General features: G+C 48.3%; 1 protein-coding gene across 1 annotated transcript in view; it reads left to right on the top strand.

Moving 5' to 3' along the window:
- c9h11orf49 (chromosome 9 C11orf49 homolog) overlaps window positions 1–16,853 on the top strand; it is a 348,746-nt gene that overhangs the window by 311,231 nt on the left and 20,662 nt on the right. Inside the window, exon 7 of the mRNA XM_038808282.1 lies at window positions 8,523–8,632. Coding sequence (XP_038664210.1) covers window positions 8,523–8,632 — 110 coding nt within the window. The remainder of the gene's footprint in view (window positions 1–8,522; window positions 8,633–16,853) is intronic.

Raw genomic sequence — 16,853 nt, 5'->3', positions numbered from 1 at the left:
TGGTCCACCATCTACAAGACACAAGTCAGGAGTGCATTGGAATACTCTCCACTTGCCTGGATGAGTGCAGGCCAAACAACACTCGAGAAGTTTGACACCATCCAGGACAAAGCAGCTCGCTTGATTGCTCCTCTTTCCACAAACATTCAATCCCTCCAACACTGACGAACAGTGGCTGCAGTGTGTACAATCTACAAGATGCACTGCAGTAACTCACCAAGGCTCCTCAGACAGCACCTTCCAAACCCACAACCACTACCATCCAGAAGGACAAGAGCAGCAGATCCCTGGGAACCCCACCAACTGGAGGTTCCCCTCCAAGTCACTCACCGGCCTGACCTGGAAATATATCGGCGTTCCTTCAGTGTCACTAGGTCAAAATCCTGGAACTCCCTCCCTAACAGCACTGTGGGTGTACCTACACCTCAGGGACTGCAGTGGTTCAGGAAAGCAACTCAGCACCATCTTCCGAAGTGCAACTAGGGATGAGCAATAAATGCTGGCCTAACCAGCAATGCTCACATCCCGTAAATGAATAAAAAATGTTTTAAAAATCCACTTCAGGATTTTACACCAACCCTTCAGGATTTCTTTGTCTTGTCTGACTTCACAAACTCCAGCCAATTACTTTAAAAATTGTTTTGCAGACTCTAGTAAGACATTCCAAAATTTAGGATTGCTGTAGAAACTCACCAGCCAGTCCCTTCTCAGCTTGGTATGTGCTGCCCATGAACGTTATCCTGTTCGATTTCCAGGTTTCTAAAACCAACCGTCCTTTAGTTCCTCTGGATTCTTGCTCTTCACTGCTTTGAGCAGAGCTATGAGTGCTGCCTTCTCGCTCTCTCCCTGCCTTCAACTGCTTTGTGAGATGTTCTTTCTCTGGTGGTCTGTCTGCATTATCTTCTGTAGCCTCCAGTTAAAACTAAACAACAAATGCAACTTTTCCCTACAAGGGCTTCCAGTTACCAAGAAACTGCATTTACTTTTCAAACCATAGCTCCCTCTCTCACAGTTGAAACTTAACCAACCCCCACACATACAAACACCTTTGTCCAGCATAAACCTGACTCTAGGTCCCTTCCAGGCACAGAAACATTAAATTAAATCCACCTTAAACAACTCCTTATTTATAATGTTTACCAATACAAATATAATCCCTTGAAACTGCCTTTGTTAAAACTATTTAAAAACAACTTCACCGCCATGTTTAGTTGCAGAAGTACCATCTTATTTCAGCACAATAGCCAGCAAACCTTCCACTAAATTCAGGAGAATTCCTCACAATTTATGCCACAATGCCCCTGCGATTAAATGTTAAACATACCTGCAGCTTTAATTGCGGTAAGTCTATGAAACACTATTCGTTCAAAATAACTCCATCTTACAGGCATGTTTCCTGGGTTTGCCAACTTTCCTGAGGCTGTGGCAGCTTTGTTTTGAAACAATTCCTTAACTTTTGCTAGTTTTCCAGGTTGCCCCCATGAACAGTGAACTTCTTCAATGCGCATCGTTGTACTGCATCTTCTGCCACTTGCACGCGTTCTGTGAATTGGTCGACGTTCCCTCTAAAAGGACAGGTGTACCATCACTGGGCTATCTCTGCCATCTTTGCAGTCACCTGCCCTTCTCACTGCGCCAGTCTCAGTCTTTGCTGATTTCACAGGCTCTCTGTAATGTGCTTGCCAGCTGAAAAGATTCAGTGATGGAAGGAAGCAAAGAGACTTGGCGCTGTACTCTTTTAATCCCCTCCGCAAACCTGTACAGATTACACGGCATGGACTGTTTGTTATCTTAATTGAACTGTGCTTTATCTTTGATTAAATCGTGAAATCTTGTAACAGTACTCACTGTGGTTAATGTTTTGTTAACACCAGTCATAGGCAATTTTGTTTACCTTGTACGAGCTCCATCAATACAAACCAAAAGAGCTATTATTGGGATACTGTTTTTAAGCAGGACATTTAGCTCCCTCCAAATTGATACCACCACAAAGCCTAGCAGTAGAATCACACATTTCACGGCAAAATAAAATTGGTTTGGCATTTGGCAGGATTTACATTACAAAGTTTGTGCCAAAGTTCAATTCATGCCAGATTGATTCTGGCATGGACTCAGAAATTCAAGCAGGTTATTGGATCAGTCAGCCACAGAGCAGAGACAAGTTACATCTTAAAGCATGCCAATTCTTTTTCTAAACATATGAAGTTTCTGTTTATTCAGCAGAGTAAAGGTTAATAAACTACTGACTGCATCTTATACTATTCCAAATAATCAAGAGACATAAAGGACAGTGATCCTAAAGGAAATGTTTAGTCTATGTCTCCAGACTTAAAAAATATGGTCATACAACAGTGGCCTACAACCTCTCTGTTTAGTAAAGGCATGCTGTGTAACAGAACAACATACCTTCTTCGGCTGAACCTACCATTAGAGAAACCCAGCTTTGTTCACGGAACGCCCTTGTGACTACGGGCTACTTAAGGGCCTCAATTGTACGATGGATGGACGCCGTAGCCGACACCTCCCCTGCTGCTTATAAAATCATGGATGGGCACAGCGCCCTAATTTACGGGTCTACGTGTCCACTTTCGTGCCTGCGGATTGGCTATAAGATTCAGCCCTACATCATGAAACTAAAGATACGTTTTTGCAGTAAAATATTTCCAAACTGTCCAGCTCTCGGGCCCAGACCAGTTTGTCACGCTGTTACCAGTTGACATCAAGGGCCTTCCAGGCACGACTCTCAGGGATAGGAAAAGGAAGGAAGAATTGGCACCTCATCTTTTGATTAGGCACTTTACAGCATTCTGGATTCAACACTGAGTTCAACAATTTCAAACCATTAACTCTATCCCCCCATTTGGTTTCCTTTCCTCTGTATGGAGCCAAAGCGCAGTGAACAGCACTGTTCTGTACAGCGCAGAAAAGGCCCTTCAGCCCATCGAATCTGCACCAACAATAACTATCCCTAATCTCACGTTAATCGCACTGACCAGCACTTGTCCCATATCCTTGAATGTGAAGATGTTTCAAGTACTTTTTAAAGGTTGTGAGGTTTCCAGCCTCCACTATCTTCCCAGGCAGTGCATTCCAGATTCTCGCCACTCTCTTTTCCTTAAATCCCCTCGGAATCTCCTGCCCCTCACTCTAAAACGAAGCCCCCTTGTAATTGACCGCCTCAACCAAGGGGAACAGCTGCTTCCTATTTACCCTGTCCAAACCACCACTGTGGTCCTTGATGGGCCTTATTCTTTTGCTAGTTATTCTTTTATCCTTAATGTACTTGTAGAACAACTGAGGATTTTCCTTTATTTTACCTGCCTGTATCCTTTCATGACCTCTTTTTGTTCTCCTAATTTCCTTTTTAATTTCCCTCTTGATCATTCCATACGCCTCTATGGCTTCTGCTGTTTTCAGCCCTCAGTATCCGCCATAAGCCTCCCTTTTTCTCCTTAACCAATGTTGTATATACCTCGAGGTCCCACCCTTTTACTTGATTAGAACATGTTGGCCCTGTACGCTCCCTATTTCCTTCTTGAATACGCCCCACTGTTCTGTCACAAATTTACCTAAAAGTGTCTACTCCCAATGCACTCTGACCAAATCAGACACTTTGTAAGTGCTAATACTCTTGCAAATTAATCTGCTGCAGACTTGTACAAATTGATTTTATCTCTGCATTTCTCTGTGATATGTAAAATGGACAAAAGGCAAAATACAACGCAAGATACGGGCAAGTTATTTGTCTGATTCAGCCACATTTCATTGTGGCAGTTCAATAAACAAGAAGGCATTAATTCTTCCTGTCTTTGTTGAGATGTGATCCTTCTAATCTGTTGATGTTTGGGTCACAAGATTGCTCTGTATTGAGTTAAAATAGACAGTTGAACAGCAGGCACTTTTACGTTGCCTCAAAGTTCAATTCAAAGGTAGAAATCCACCCGGAGGAAGTTTAAAACATTTTCAGAAGTTTGAGTGTCCAGGGATTTGTTTCTCTCTGAGGATTTACCATCAGTTTCTTTATTGTTGTTCGGCAAAGATGCTGAAAGGCATCTTCAGTCCCTGCACACAAATGTTTCATTGCGCATATCCCATTCTCTTTAACCCTAAGAGCATTCAAAGGACGCTCGTGTTCAAAAAAATGGTTTCATGAACTATCAAACTGTACTTTTGTCATAGAATCATAAAAGGGTTACAGCACCATAAGAGATCATTCTCTGCATTTAAATAGTTTCATTCCCCATCCTTTGCCCATATCCCTTCAGGTCCTTTTGAAAGCCACAATTCTTCTATCATACTTTCAGGGATTGCATTCTAGATTCTAACCACTCGCTACTTCAAAAGGTTTTTCCTCAGGTCGCCTTTGGCTCTTTTGCCAATCACCTTAAATGGCTGTCCTCTAGTTCTCCACACTTTTATCAATGGGAACTGTGGTAGCATGGCCCCTTTAAAGGGCGATCCCTTGCTCGCCGAGAACCTATGGGGACGGAGTGAGCGAGCCTTATAGTATCGGATGCCTGGGTGTGAACTTGGGTGTCGGGGTATCATCAGAGTAAGCTTGGCAATCGAGGATACTAGACCTGTGTAGGAGTTGTACTGTTCTGTTCTTATTTTGTTAAATAAGTCACCATTGTGCTTTGACACTACCTCGTTCTTCCGCCTCGAACTACAGCATTGGCAGCGAGAATACATTGAAGGAAAGTTGCACGTTTTGAAAGGGGGAGAGGTGTGGCCTCTTAGGGATCTGAAAAAGGTCAAAGATCATCAGCAGCCAAATAGAAATGCCTCTATTCGGGAAAATTGATCCATTTTATCCAGAGGTTGGGGCCAATATGTCAAAAGGATTCGATCCTTTTTCGCTGCCAATGAAATCACGGTCAAACGAAAGGTTATGGGCGCGATTCTCCCAAAATGGGAGAAATCGTAAAGCTGGCGTAAAACCCGGGTGGGTTTTACGGCAGAGCGCCCCTTCCCGACCGGGGACCGTTTCTGGTCCCCGGTCGGGGCTAGCAGCCCGACGCCGTAGGCTCCGGCAAGACGGGCTTAACAAAAATCGTTAAGCCCGCTTGCCGGAGTTAGCGCCGGCTGACACGTCATATGACGTCAGCCGCGCATGCGCAGTTTGGAAGACTACAACCCGCGCATGCGCGGGTGACGTCATCGCGTTTTTGCGCGAAACCCGCGCATGCGCGGGCCGGGTTGCCCCTCAGCCGCCCCGCGAATGGATACTGCGGGGCGGCGGAAGGACAAGTAGTGCGCGGGCATCGGGCCCGCTGCCCGCGATCGGTGCCCACCGATCGCGGGCCCATGGCACCCTTGGCACGGCCGTGGTACGGCCGTGCCAATCGGTGCCATGGTTATTAATAGCGAGTTAGTCACGCCGTTTTTACGATCGGCAAGACCAGGTGTGTTTGCCGTTCGTAAAAACGGCGTAAAGGGCTGGGACTTCAGCCCATCTGACAGCTGAGAATCGCTGCCAGCCGTAAAAAAACGGCGGCAGCGATTCAGGTCGGGACTTCGGCGGGGGGGGGGGGGGGGGGGACAATAGCGGGAGGGCGGCAAAAATGTCGGGAAGGCCCTCCCGCTATTCTCCCACCCGTCGTGGGGGGCGGAGAATTTAGCCCTATATTCTTACAGTTTGCGGCCCACAAACATATAACCTCGTGCAAAGCTAAATATCTACGGAGGCTCCGGATTATGTCCTTTGATCAATTGGTTCAACTAGAGAGGGAACATTACAATCCCAGACCCTCCATTTTTATACAGCATTATGAATTCCATACAACCATTAGAGATCCTGGAGAAACGGTATCCGTTTCTGTAGCCAGACAGATGTTGGAACATTGTGAATTTGGTACATCTCTTCGCGCCATGTTACATGATCGGACGATCTGCGGGATCAATAAATTAAATATTCAGACGACATTGCTGGCAGAAACCAAAGATCGGACAAAATGGTTGAATTGGCTCAAGCGCAGAACAAAGTGCTTTTGAACTACAAGGCGCGCAAAGCAAGGTAAATCAGTTATGACGGGAAGAGGCAGCTGCTCCAAGTTCCCGGTATGAGGGGGCAGCAGAGCCAGAGAAAAAGAAAAGTGAGTGGCAGTCTCAAGGTTTAGAGACTTGTTGTCATTTTGTGGCGGAGGTCAGTCCCAAGATAGATACAAGTGCAAGGAATTCATCTGTTTCAGATGGAATTTTTTAAAAAGCCAGGTGCAGGGTGAGGCAGACTATTCTGACTTCCCCAAATAAGCATCGGCGACTCCAGTGAACAAGATTGAAGAAGACCCTGAAGAGAAGTCCGAAGTCTGGTGCACGGTAGCACAGTGGCTAGCACTGTTGATTCACAGCTCCAAGGTCCCAGGTTCAATTCTGGCTTGGGTCACTGTCTGTGCGGAGTCTGCACGTTCTCCCCGTGTCTGCGTGGGTTTCCTCCGGGTGCTCCGGTTTCCTCCCACAGTCCAAAGATGTGCAGGTTAGGTGGATTCGCCATGCTAGTGTCCAAAAAGGTTGGGTGGGGTTACTGGGCTATGGGGATAGGGTGGAGGTGTAAGTTTAAGTAGGGTGCTCTTTCCAGGGGTCAGTGCAGACTCGATGGGCCAAATGGCCTCCTTCTGCACTGTAAATTCTAAATAAAAGTATATAAGCCCAAATGGTGAGACTAAACAAAACCCCTCCCCATTAAGATTGTCCTTGCCTTCAAAGGTCGGCTGTTAAAGATGGAGGTGGATGTAGAAGCGGCTGCCACAGTAGTGGGTGAGTAAATGGTTAGGTATCTGCAGGGAGGGCCGCAGCCTGTGAATCTCAGCAGTACATCAGTCACATTACCCACCCATACTGAAGATGCAGCATCAATCTCAGTATCGTACCAATAGCAGTCAGCCCAGCTGCCATTAATCATAGTGAAAGGACAAAGGCTAAACCTCATTGGGCGAGGTTGGCTGAAGAAAGCAAAGCTAAATTGGTTAGAAATATTCAGCATCACAGACGGGGTTTTCCAGGAACTCCTCTGAAAACATCGTGAAATTTTCCAGGGACAGTTGGAGTGCACAAAAGGAGTAAAAGCAAAGATCTACATAGAGGCGGAAGCAATGCCAAATATTTCTCGTGCAAGACTGGTGCCTTATGCTCTGCACCGAAATGTTGAGGTGGAGTCGAAGCGTCTGGAAGATCTGGGAGTAATTACTCCAACACAATAATCAGAATGGGTCACACCCATCGTACCTTTGAAGCCGGACCGCTCAGTCCAAATCTGCGGTGATTATAAATTGACAGTGAACAGGGCAGCTAAAGTAGTTAAATATCCTGGGTGGGATTCTCCGGTCGCCAACGCTGAAATCGCGTTCGGAGATCGGCTGGAGAATCAAAGTTCTCAAACAAATCAGCAGTGGCGCATCCTATCGGGCTGCATCACAGCCTGGTATGGCAACTGCTCGGCCCAAGACCGCAAGAAACTTCAGAGAGTCGTGAACACAGCCCAGTCCATCAAACAAACCTGCCTCCCATCCATTGACTCCATCTACATCTCCCACTGCCTGGGGGAAGCGGGCAGCATAATCAAAGACCCCTCCCACCCGGCTTACTCACTCTTCCAACTTCTCCCATCGGGCAGGAGATACAGAAGTCTGAGGACACGCACAAACTGACTCAAAAACAGCTTCTTCCCCACTGTTACCAGTCTCTTAAACGACCCTCTTATGGACTGACCTCATTAACACTACACCCCTGTATGCTTCACCTGATGCCGGTGTTTATGTAGTTATATTGTGTACCTTGTGTTGCCCTATTATGTATTTATTTTATTTTATTTTCATGTACTTAATGATCTGTTGAGCTGCTCGCAGAAAAATACTTTTCACTGTACCTCGGTACACGTGACAATAAACAAATCCAATCCAATATCCTTTGTTTTCACAACTGGGCACAGTAAGAAGTCTTAAAACAACAGGTTAAAGTCCAACAGGTTTGTTTCAGATCACTAGCTTTCGGAGCACTGCTCCTTCCTCAGGAAGCTAGTGATCTGAAACAAACCTGTTGGAATTTAACCTGGTGTTGTAAGGCTTCTTACTGTGCTCACCCCAGTCCAACGCCGGCATCTCCACATCTTCACAACTGGGAACCGAGCATTGCATCTGAATCCAGAAACCTTGGTTGGCAACTTGGCTACTGAAAAGAGGTCACTGTTACAGCAAAGTAGTCCATTCTCAGTGGTAGAACAAATTGTGCAAATTGGGAAAAGTTTATGCAATGGTGTTCTACTAAGTTAGCTCGTCCAATCTCTTATGACGACCTGCATAGTTTGTACCGTCTACAGCTTCTGTTCAATTCCTCAGCAATTGTTAAGTCTAAAAATTGTAGTAGAGTTGTCAGATTTTTCGTAGGTTCCTCTTTAGCATTTAGCCTCATGTATGTCTCATATTTTTGATGAAAATAGGTTGTGTATATATTGCGAATATGCAATTTGTTTGTGTTAAAGACAAGTGAGGAAGATGTGAAGAACAAATATGTCTTTCTTTTTATAGTTACCCACCAACTCCGTACATGAAGCAGATCCTCCACAAAGTGCAACGTGTGACATTCTTTGGATTTCTAATGGCTCTTGCAAAGCATGAAGGGATTAACTGCAAATTAGGTAGGCAATAATCATAGGCGGGGAGGGGAACAGTACATTTTGGGATTTTAAAATAAAAGTTTATTGCATTGTGCAAGTGTTGCATTAAATGTGATGTTGAATTAGCAAGACCCTCATCATTCAAATTATCAGACATTTAATTATTTCATGTCATGTGTTCCAGCTGGGAAGCTTCAGTTGGGTTTATATTGGCTGGTTTGACTATCTCTGGCTGTTAAAGTTAAAGTGGGCTTTCTTATAAAGTGTATTTATTAGAATTTTACATCTTATAAACCAACGCAACTAAGTTACAAAACAATGCCATATATACGCAGAGCGGAAAGACAAATGGCTCAACACACCATTACTGAGACATGCTTTATATTCGAGATTTTTCAATTTTAATTCAAATTCCAGCAGCTGCCGGGGTGGGATTTGAACCCATGTCCCCAGAGTATTAGCCTTGGCCTCGGGGTCCAGTTATGACACCACTATGCCATCGTCTCCCCTCATGGCCCTCAGCCATGACCTGCTGTGACTGGGCCAGGCTCTGGAGCACCGCTGTAATAACCAAGTGGCCCTGGTACATGGCCGCCTCTGACAGTGGCGCCCTGTCATGTGCCTCGCTGGACACCTCCATCTGCATCTGCAGGCACTGGATGGTTGCTGACACCCCCTCATGTAGTTCCTGGCTCTGTGTCTTTATCTCCAGCATGATAACATAAGAACATAACATAAGAACTAGGAGCAGAAGTAGGCCATCTGGCCCCTCGAGCCTGCCCCGCCATTCAATGAGACTCAGCTCCACTTTCTGGCCCGAACACCATAACCCTTAATCCCTTTATTCTTCAAAAAACTATCTATCTTTATCTTAAAAACATTTAATGAAGGAGCCTCAACTGCTTCACTGGGCAAGGAATTCCATAGATTCACAACCCTTTGGGTTAAGAAGTTCCTCCTAAACTCAGTCCTAAAACTACTTCCCCTTATTTTGAGGCGATGCCCCCTAGTTCTGCTTTCACCCGCCAGTGGAAACAACCTGCCCGCATCTATCCTATCTATTCCCTTCATAATTTTATGTTTCTATAAGATCCCCCCGCATCCTTCTAAATTCCAACGAGTACAGTCACAGTCTACTCAACCTCTCCTCGTAATCCAACCCATTCAGCTCTGGGATTAACCTAGTGAATCTCCTCTGCACACCCTCCAGCACAAGTACGTCCTTTCTCAGGTAAGGAGACCAAAACTGAACACAATACTCCAGGTGTGGCCACACTAACACCTTATACAATTGCAGCATAACCTCCCTAGTTAAACACCATCCTTCTAGCAATGAAGGACAAAATTCCATTTGCCTTCTTAATCACCTGTTGCACCTGTAAACCAACTTTTTGCGACTCATGCACTAGCACACCCAGGTCTCTCTGCACAGCAGCATGTTTTTTCATATTTTATCATTTAAATAATAATCCCTTTTGCTATTATTCCGACCAAAATGGATAACCTCACATTTGTCAACATTGTATTGCATCTGCCAGATCCTAGCCCATTCACTTAACCTATCCAAATCCCTCTGCAGACTTCTGGTATCCTCTGCACTTTTCGCTTTACCACTCATCTTAGTGTTGTCTGCAAATTTGGACACATTGCACTTGGTCCCCAACTCCAAATCATCAATGTAAATTGTGAACAATTGTGGGCCCAACACTGATCCCTGAGGGACACCGCTAGCTACTGATTGCCAACCAGAGAAACACCCATTAATCCCCACTCTTTGCTTTCTATTAATTAGCCAATCCTCTATCCATGCTACTACTTTACCCTTAATTCCATGCATCTTTATCTTATGTAGCAATCTTTTGTGTGGCACCTTGTCAAAAACTTTCTGGAAATGCAGATATACCACATCCATTGGCTCCCCGTTATCTACCGCACTGGTAATGCCCTCAAAAAATTCCACAAAATTAGTTAGGCACGACCTGCCCTTTATGAACCCATGCTGCATCTGCCCAATGGGACAATTTACATCCAGATGCCTCGCTATTTCTTCCTTGATGATAGATTCCAGCATCTTCTCAACTACCAAAGTTAAGCTAACTGGCCTATAATTACCCGCTTTCTTCCTACCTCCTTTTTTAAATAGTGGTGTCATGTTTGCTAATTTCCAATCCACTGGGACCGCCCCAGAGTCTAGTGAATTTGGGTAAATTATCACTCGTGCATTTGTAATTTCCCTTGCCATCTCTTTTAGCACTCTGGGATGCATTCCATCAGGGCCATGAGACTTGTCTACCTTTAGCCCCATTTGCTTGCCCATCATTACTTCCTTAGTGATAACAATCATCTCTAGGTCCTCACCTGTCATAGCCTCATTTCTATCAGTCACTGGCATGTTATTTGTGTCTTCCATTGTGAAGACCTACCCAAAAAACCTGTTCAGTTCCTCAGCCATTTCCTCATCTCCCATTATCAAATCTCCCTTCTCATCCTCTAAAGGACCAATATTTACCTGAGCCACTCTTTTTTGTTTTATATATTTGTAGAAACTTTTACTATCTGTTTTTATATTCTGTGCAAGTTTACTCTCCTAATCTATCTTATTCTTCTTTATAGCTTTTTTTGTAGCTTTCTGTTGCCCCCTAAAGATTTCCCAGTCCTCTAGTCTCCTACCAATCTTTGCCACTTTATATGCTTTTTCCTTCAATTTGATACTCTCCCTTATTTCCTTAGATATTCACGGTTGATTTTCCCTCTTTCTACCGTCCTTCCTTTTTGTTGGTATAAACCTTTGCTGAGCACTGTGAAAAATTGCTTGGAAGGTTCTCCACTGTTCCTCAACTGTTTCACCATAAAGTCTTTCCTCCCAGTCTACCTTAGCTAGCTCTTCTTTCATCCCACTGTAATCTCCTTTGTTTAAGCGCAAAACACTAGTGTTTGATTTTACCTTCTCACCCTCCATCTGTATTTTAAATTCCACCATATTATGATCGCTCCTTCCGAGAGGGTCCCTAACTATGAGATCATTAATCAACCCTGTCTCATTACACAGGACCAGATCTAGGATCCCTTGGTCCCTCATGGGTTCCATTACATACTGTTCGAGGAAACTATCGTGGATACATTCTATAAACTCCCTCCTCAAGGCTGCCTTGACCGACCTGGTTAAACCAATCGACATGTAGATTAAAATCCCCCATGATAACTGCTGTCCCATTTCTACATGCATCAGTTATTTCTTTGTTTATTGCCTGCCCCACCATAATGTTACTATTTGGTGGCCGATAGACTACTCCTATCAGTGACTTTTTCGCCTTACTATTCCTGATTTCCACCCAAATGGATTCAACCTTATCCTCCATAGCACCAATGTCATCCCTTACTATTGCCCGGATGTCATCCTTAAATAGCAGAGCTACACCACCTCCCTTACCATCCCCTCTGTCCTTCCGAATAGTTTGATACCCTCGGATATTTAACTCCCAGTCGTGACCATTCTTTAACCATGTTTCAGTAATGGCTACTAAATCATAGTCATTCACAATGATTTGATGATGGGACCACTCTTTCCAGAAGCCCAAGACCCATCTGGATGGTAGCTAGTCCCTGTGGTCAGGCCGCCTTCCGGCTTTCTGCCCCCTCAGGGGTTTATACCTCCACCTGTTGTACCGCGACATGTGTGTACGGTGTGCACCAGATAATGCCCCAGGAGCCTCTTCACTATAATGCCCAACGGAGGTGAGTGTCTTTGGGATGGAAGAGGGTGTTGGAGACCGCTGTGACGGAAAGTCAATGTCTTTTTTTTTTTAAATAATTTTTATTGAAAGAGTTTTTCCATACAGACATTTACCCCTACTAATTTTTAAATTATTTACAACACAATCCCTCTAGGCAAATGTCCCTCCCTCGCCCGCCCTCTCGCGCGCACCAGTCCTTCCCCCCCCCCCCCCCCCCCCCCCCCCCCCCCCCCCCCCCCCCTACCCCCCCCCAGGCAACCTTAACAAACAAGGCAGCCTACAGTTTCAGACATGAGCAGCGAGCAGACTTGCCCGCGTTACAGTCGTGCATGTCCCCCCCCTCCCCCCCCTCCCCCCCCCCCCTCCCCCCCCCCCTCCCCTCCCCCCCCCCCTCTCCCCCCCCCCCCCCCCCCCCCTCTCCCCCCCCCCCGGGTTGCTGCAGCCACGACCCCGAACGTCTATCTCTGATCTAAAAAGTCAAGGAAAGGTTGCCACCGCCTGGCGAATCCCTGTACCGACCCTCTCAGGGCAAATTTGATCCTTTCTAGCTGAATATAGCTAGCCATATCGTTAATCCAAGTTTCAACGCTTGGAGGCCTCGCGTCCTTCCATTGAATTAATATCCTTCGTCGAGCCACTAGGGACGCAAAGGCCAGTATTCCGGCCTCCCTAGCCTCCTGTACCCCCGGTTCTACCCCGACCCCAAAGATCGCAAGCCCCCATCCTGGTTTGACCCTGGACCCCACCACCTTCGACACCGTCCTTGCCACCCCCTTCCAGAACCCTTCCAGCACCGGACATGCCCAGAACATATGCACATGGTTCGCTGGGCTTCCCAGACATCTGACACACCTGTCCTCACCCCCAAAGAACCGGCTCATCCTTGTCCCCGTCATGTGAGCTCTATGCAGCACCTTAAATTGAATGAGGCTCAGTCTCGCACACGAGGAGGAAGAGTTGACCTTCTCCAGTGCATCCGCCCACGTCCCGTCTTCTATCTGCTCTCCCAGCTCCCCTTCCCACTTGGCTTTCAGCTCCTCCCTGATGCTGCTTCCGCCTCCTGCATTATCTTGTAGATGTCTGATATCTTCCCCCCTCCGACCCAGACCCCCGAGAGCACCCTATCACTCACCCCCTTACTGGGAAGCAGGGGAAACCCCTCCACCTGCCGCCTAGCAAATGCCTTCACTTGTAAATATCTGAACATGTTTCCCGGGGGGAGCTCAAACTTCTCCTCCAGCCCTCCCAGGCTCGCAAACCTCCCCTCTATAAACAGGTCCTTCAGCTGCCGTATGCCCACCCTGTACCAGCTCTGAAATCCCCCGTCGATGTTCCCCGGGATGAATCTATGGTTCCCTCTTATTGGCGCCGCCAACAGACCTCCCATTTCCCCCCTATGTCGCCTCCACTGCCCCCATATCTTGAGGGTGGCCGCCACCACCGGGCTCGTGGTGTACCTCGTGGGGGGGAGCGGCCATGGTGCCGTTACTAGGGCCCCCAGGCTTGTGTTGCCACAGGACGCCCTCTCCATTCGTTTCCAAGCTGCCCCCTCCCCTTCCATCATCCACTTGCGCACCATTGACACATTTGCCGCCCAGTAGTACCCCGAGAGATTGGGCAGTGCCAGCCCTCCACTGTCCCTGCTCCGCTCCAAAAAGACCCTCCTCACCCTTGGGGTGCCATGCGCCCACACGTAGCTCATGATGCTACTCGTCACCTTTTTGAAGAAGGCCCTAGGGAGGAAGATGGGCAAGCACTGAAATAAAAACAAGAACCTTGGGAGGACCGTCATTTTGATTGACTGCACCCTCCCCGCCAGCGACAACGGTACCATGTCCCACCTCTTAAATTCCTCCTCCATCTGTTCCACCAGCCTGGAAAAGTTCAACTTGTGGAGGGTCCCCCAGTTCCTTGCCACCTGCACCCCTAAGTACCTAAAGCTCTTTCCTGCTCGCTTGAAGGGGAGTCTCCCAATACCCTCTCCCTGGTCCCCCGGGTGTATCACAAAAACCTCGCTTTTGCCCAAATTTAGTTTGTACCCCGAAAAGTCCCCAAACTCTGCTAATAGTTCCATTATCTCCGGCATTCCCCCTTCTGGGTCTGCCACGTACAGCAGTAGATCATCCGCATACAGCGATACTCGATGTTCCTCCCCTACCCTAGTCAGTCCTCTCCACCCCCCTGAACCCCTCAGTGCCATCGCCAACGGTTCAATCGCCAGTGCGAAAAGTAGGGGGGATAGGGGACATCCCTGCCTGGTCCCTCGGTGGAGCCCGAAATACTCCGACCTCCTCCCGTTTGTCACTACACTCGCCGTCGGGGCCGAGTAGAGCAACTTCACCCACTTAATAAACCCTTCCCCAAACCCAAACCGTTCCAACGTCTCCCACAGGTACTCCCACTCCACCCTATCGAATGCCTTCTCCGCGTCCAGCGCTACCACTATCTCAGCCTCCCCCTCCACTGCCGGCATCATAATTACATTCAGCAATCTCCGCACGTTCGTGTTGAGCTGCCGCCCCTTCACGAACCCCGTCTGGTCCTCATGGATTACCCCTGGCACACAATCCTCTATTCTAGCTGCCAGGATCTTTGCCAGCAACTTGGCATCCACGTTCAGAAGCGAGATAGGCCTGTAGGACCCGCACTGCACGGGGTCTTTATCCCGCTTCAATATCAGGGAGATCAGAGCCTGCGACATTGTCGGGGGCAGAACCCCCCCCTCTCGCGCCTCATTAAAGGCTCGTACCAGTACCGGTCCCACCAAGTCCACATTTTTCTTATAGAATTCCACCGGGAACCCATCTGGCCCCGGCGCCTTCCCCGCTTGCATCTGACCTATTCCCTTGACTAGCTCCTCTAGCCCTATTGGCGCCCCCAGCCCTTCTACCAGCCCCTCCTGGACCCTTGGGAACCTCAATTTGTTTAGGAAGTCCTCCATTCCCCCTCTCCTCGTCGGCGGCTCAGACCGATACAACTCCTTGTAAAAATCCCTGAAGACCCCGTTCACTTCTTGCCCCTTCTGCACTACCTTCCCGCCCCTCTCCTTCACTCCCCCAATCTCCCTAGCCGCATCTCGTTTGCGAAGCTGGTGTGCCAGCATCCTGCTCGCCTTTTCCCCATACTCATAGACCGCGCCCTGTGCCCTTCTCCACTGCGTCTCTGCCTTCCTGGTGGTCAGCAGGTCGAACTTGACCTGCAGGCTGCGCCGTTCTCCCAGCAGCCCCTCCTCTGGTGCCTCCGCATATCTCCTATCCACTTCCAATAGCTCCCCCACCAGCCTCTCCCTCTCCTGCCTCTCCTTTCTTTCTCTGTGCGCCCTTATGGAGATCAGCTCTCCCCTGATCACTGCCTTCAGGGCCTCCCAGACCATCCCCACCTGCACCTCACCCGTGTCATTCAAGTCCAGATAGTGAAAAGTCAATGTCATCCCCAGACTGATGGGGTGTTGCGGGTTGGCGTTTGGGAGATTGCGTCAATATCCAGTCTTGCCTTGTCGCTCGACATATCCTGGGATTGTGACCAGGGGCGGAGGCCACCAGACAGGCTCGCCCCATCGCCAGGTGATCCGGCAAGATGCAAGACATAGGGTGGCATGTGGCGCAGTGGTTAGCACTAGGACTGCGGCGCTGAGGACCCAGGTTCGAATCCCGGCCCTGGGTCACTGTTCGTGTGGAGTTTGCACATTCTCCCCGTGTCTGCGTGAATTTCACCCCCACAACCCAAAGATGTGCAGGATAGGTAGATTGGCCATGCTAAATTGCCCCTTAATTGGAAAAACAAATAATTGGGTTTCTCTAAATTTAAAAAAAGATGCAAGGCATGCCACATAGGATGATGTGGAGGTGGTGAGGTGCTGGGGTGGGGGTAATGGGGTGGTGCGGAGGTGGTGAGGTGCTGGGCTGGAGGTAATGGGGTGGTGTGGAGGGGGTGGGGTGCTGGGTGGGGGTAATGGGGTGGTGGGGATAATGGGGTGGTGTGGAGGTGGTGAGGTGCTGGGGTGGAGGTAATGGGGTGGTGTGGAGGGGGTGGGGTGCTGGGTGGGGGTGCGGTGATGGTGTGGAGGTGGTGGGATGTTGGGGTGGTGGAGTACTGGGGTGGCGTGTGGTTCATTTGGTTCCCTGATGCCAACCTCCACCTCGGCGACTGCCCACTCTCCAGGCCACCGACCCAAGTCCAATGCCAGCCGCTCTACAGCAGTACAGAGCCGCGATCAGGAAGGCCCCTTCCAGTTACTCTCTCTCCCTGCGGTTATGTGCTGCCTTCTCCTGGGGGGGAGGCACCGAAAATGCACAGTGTGAGGCAGTCGGACAAGGGCAGCACGGGGGTGGAAGCTGGTAGCCTGTGTGTGCAGGGCATCTGGCCATGGTGTTGGTATGGGTGTTGGTATGTGATGCAGAGTGGGGTGCAAGCAGACTTCCGGAGGGTGGGGTTCGGTTGCCCTCGGGGGGGGGGGGGGGGGGGGGGGGAATGCCTGGTACAGGTGTGTGAGATGGGGTTTGGTGCCA

Source organism: Scyliorhinus canicula, chromosome 9, assembly GCF_902713615.1.
Source record: "Scyliorhinus canicula chromosome 9, sScyCan1.1, whole genome shotgun sequence".
Lineage (NCBI taxonomy): Eukaryota > Metazoa > Chordata > Chondrichthyes > Carcharhiniformes > Scyliorhinidae > Scyliorhinus > Scyliorhinus canicula.
Note: the sequence above shows the minus strand (reverse complement) of the source record. Positions and strands in the feature narration are given on the sequence as shown.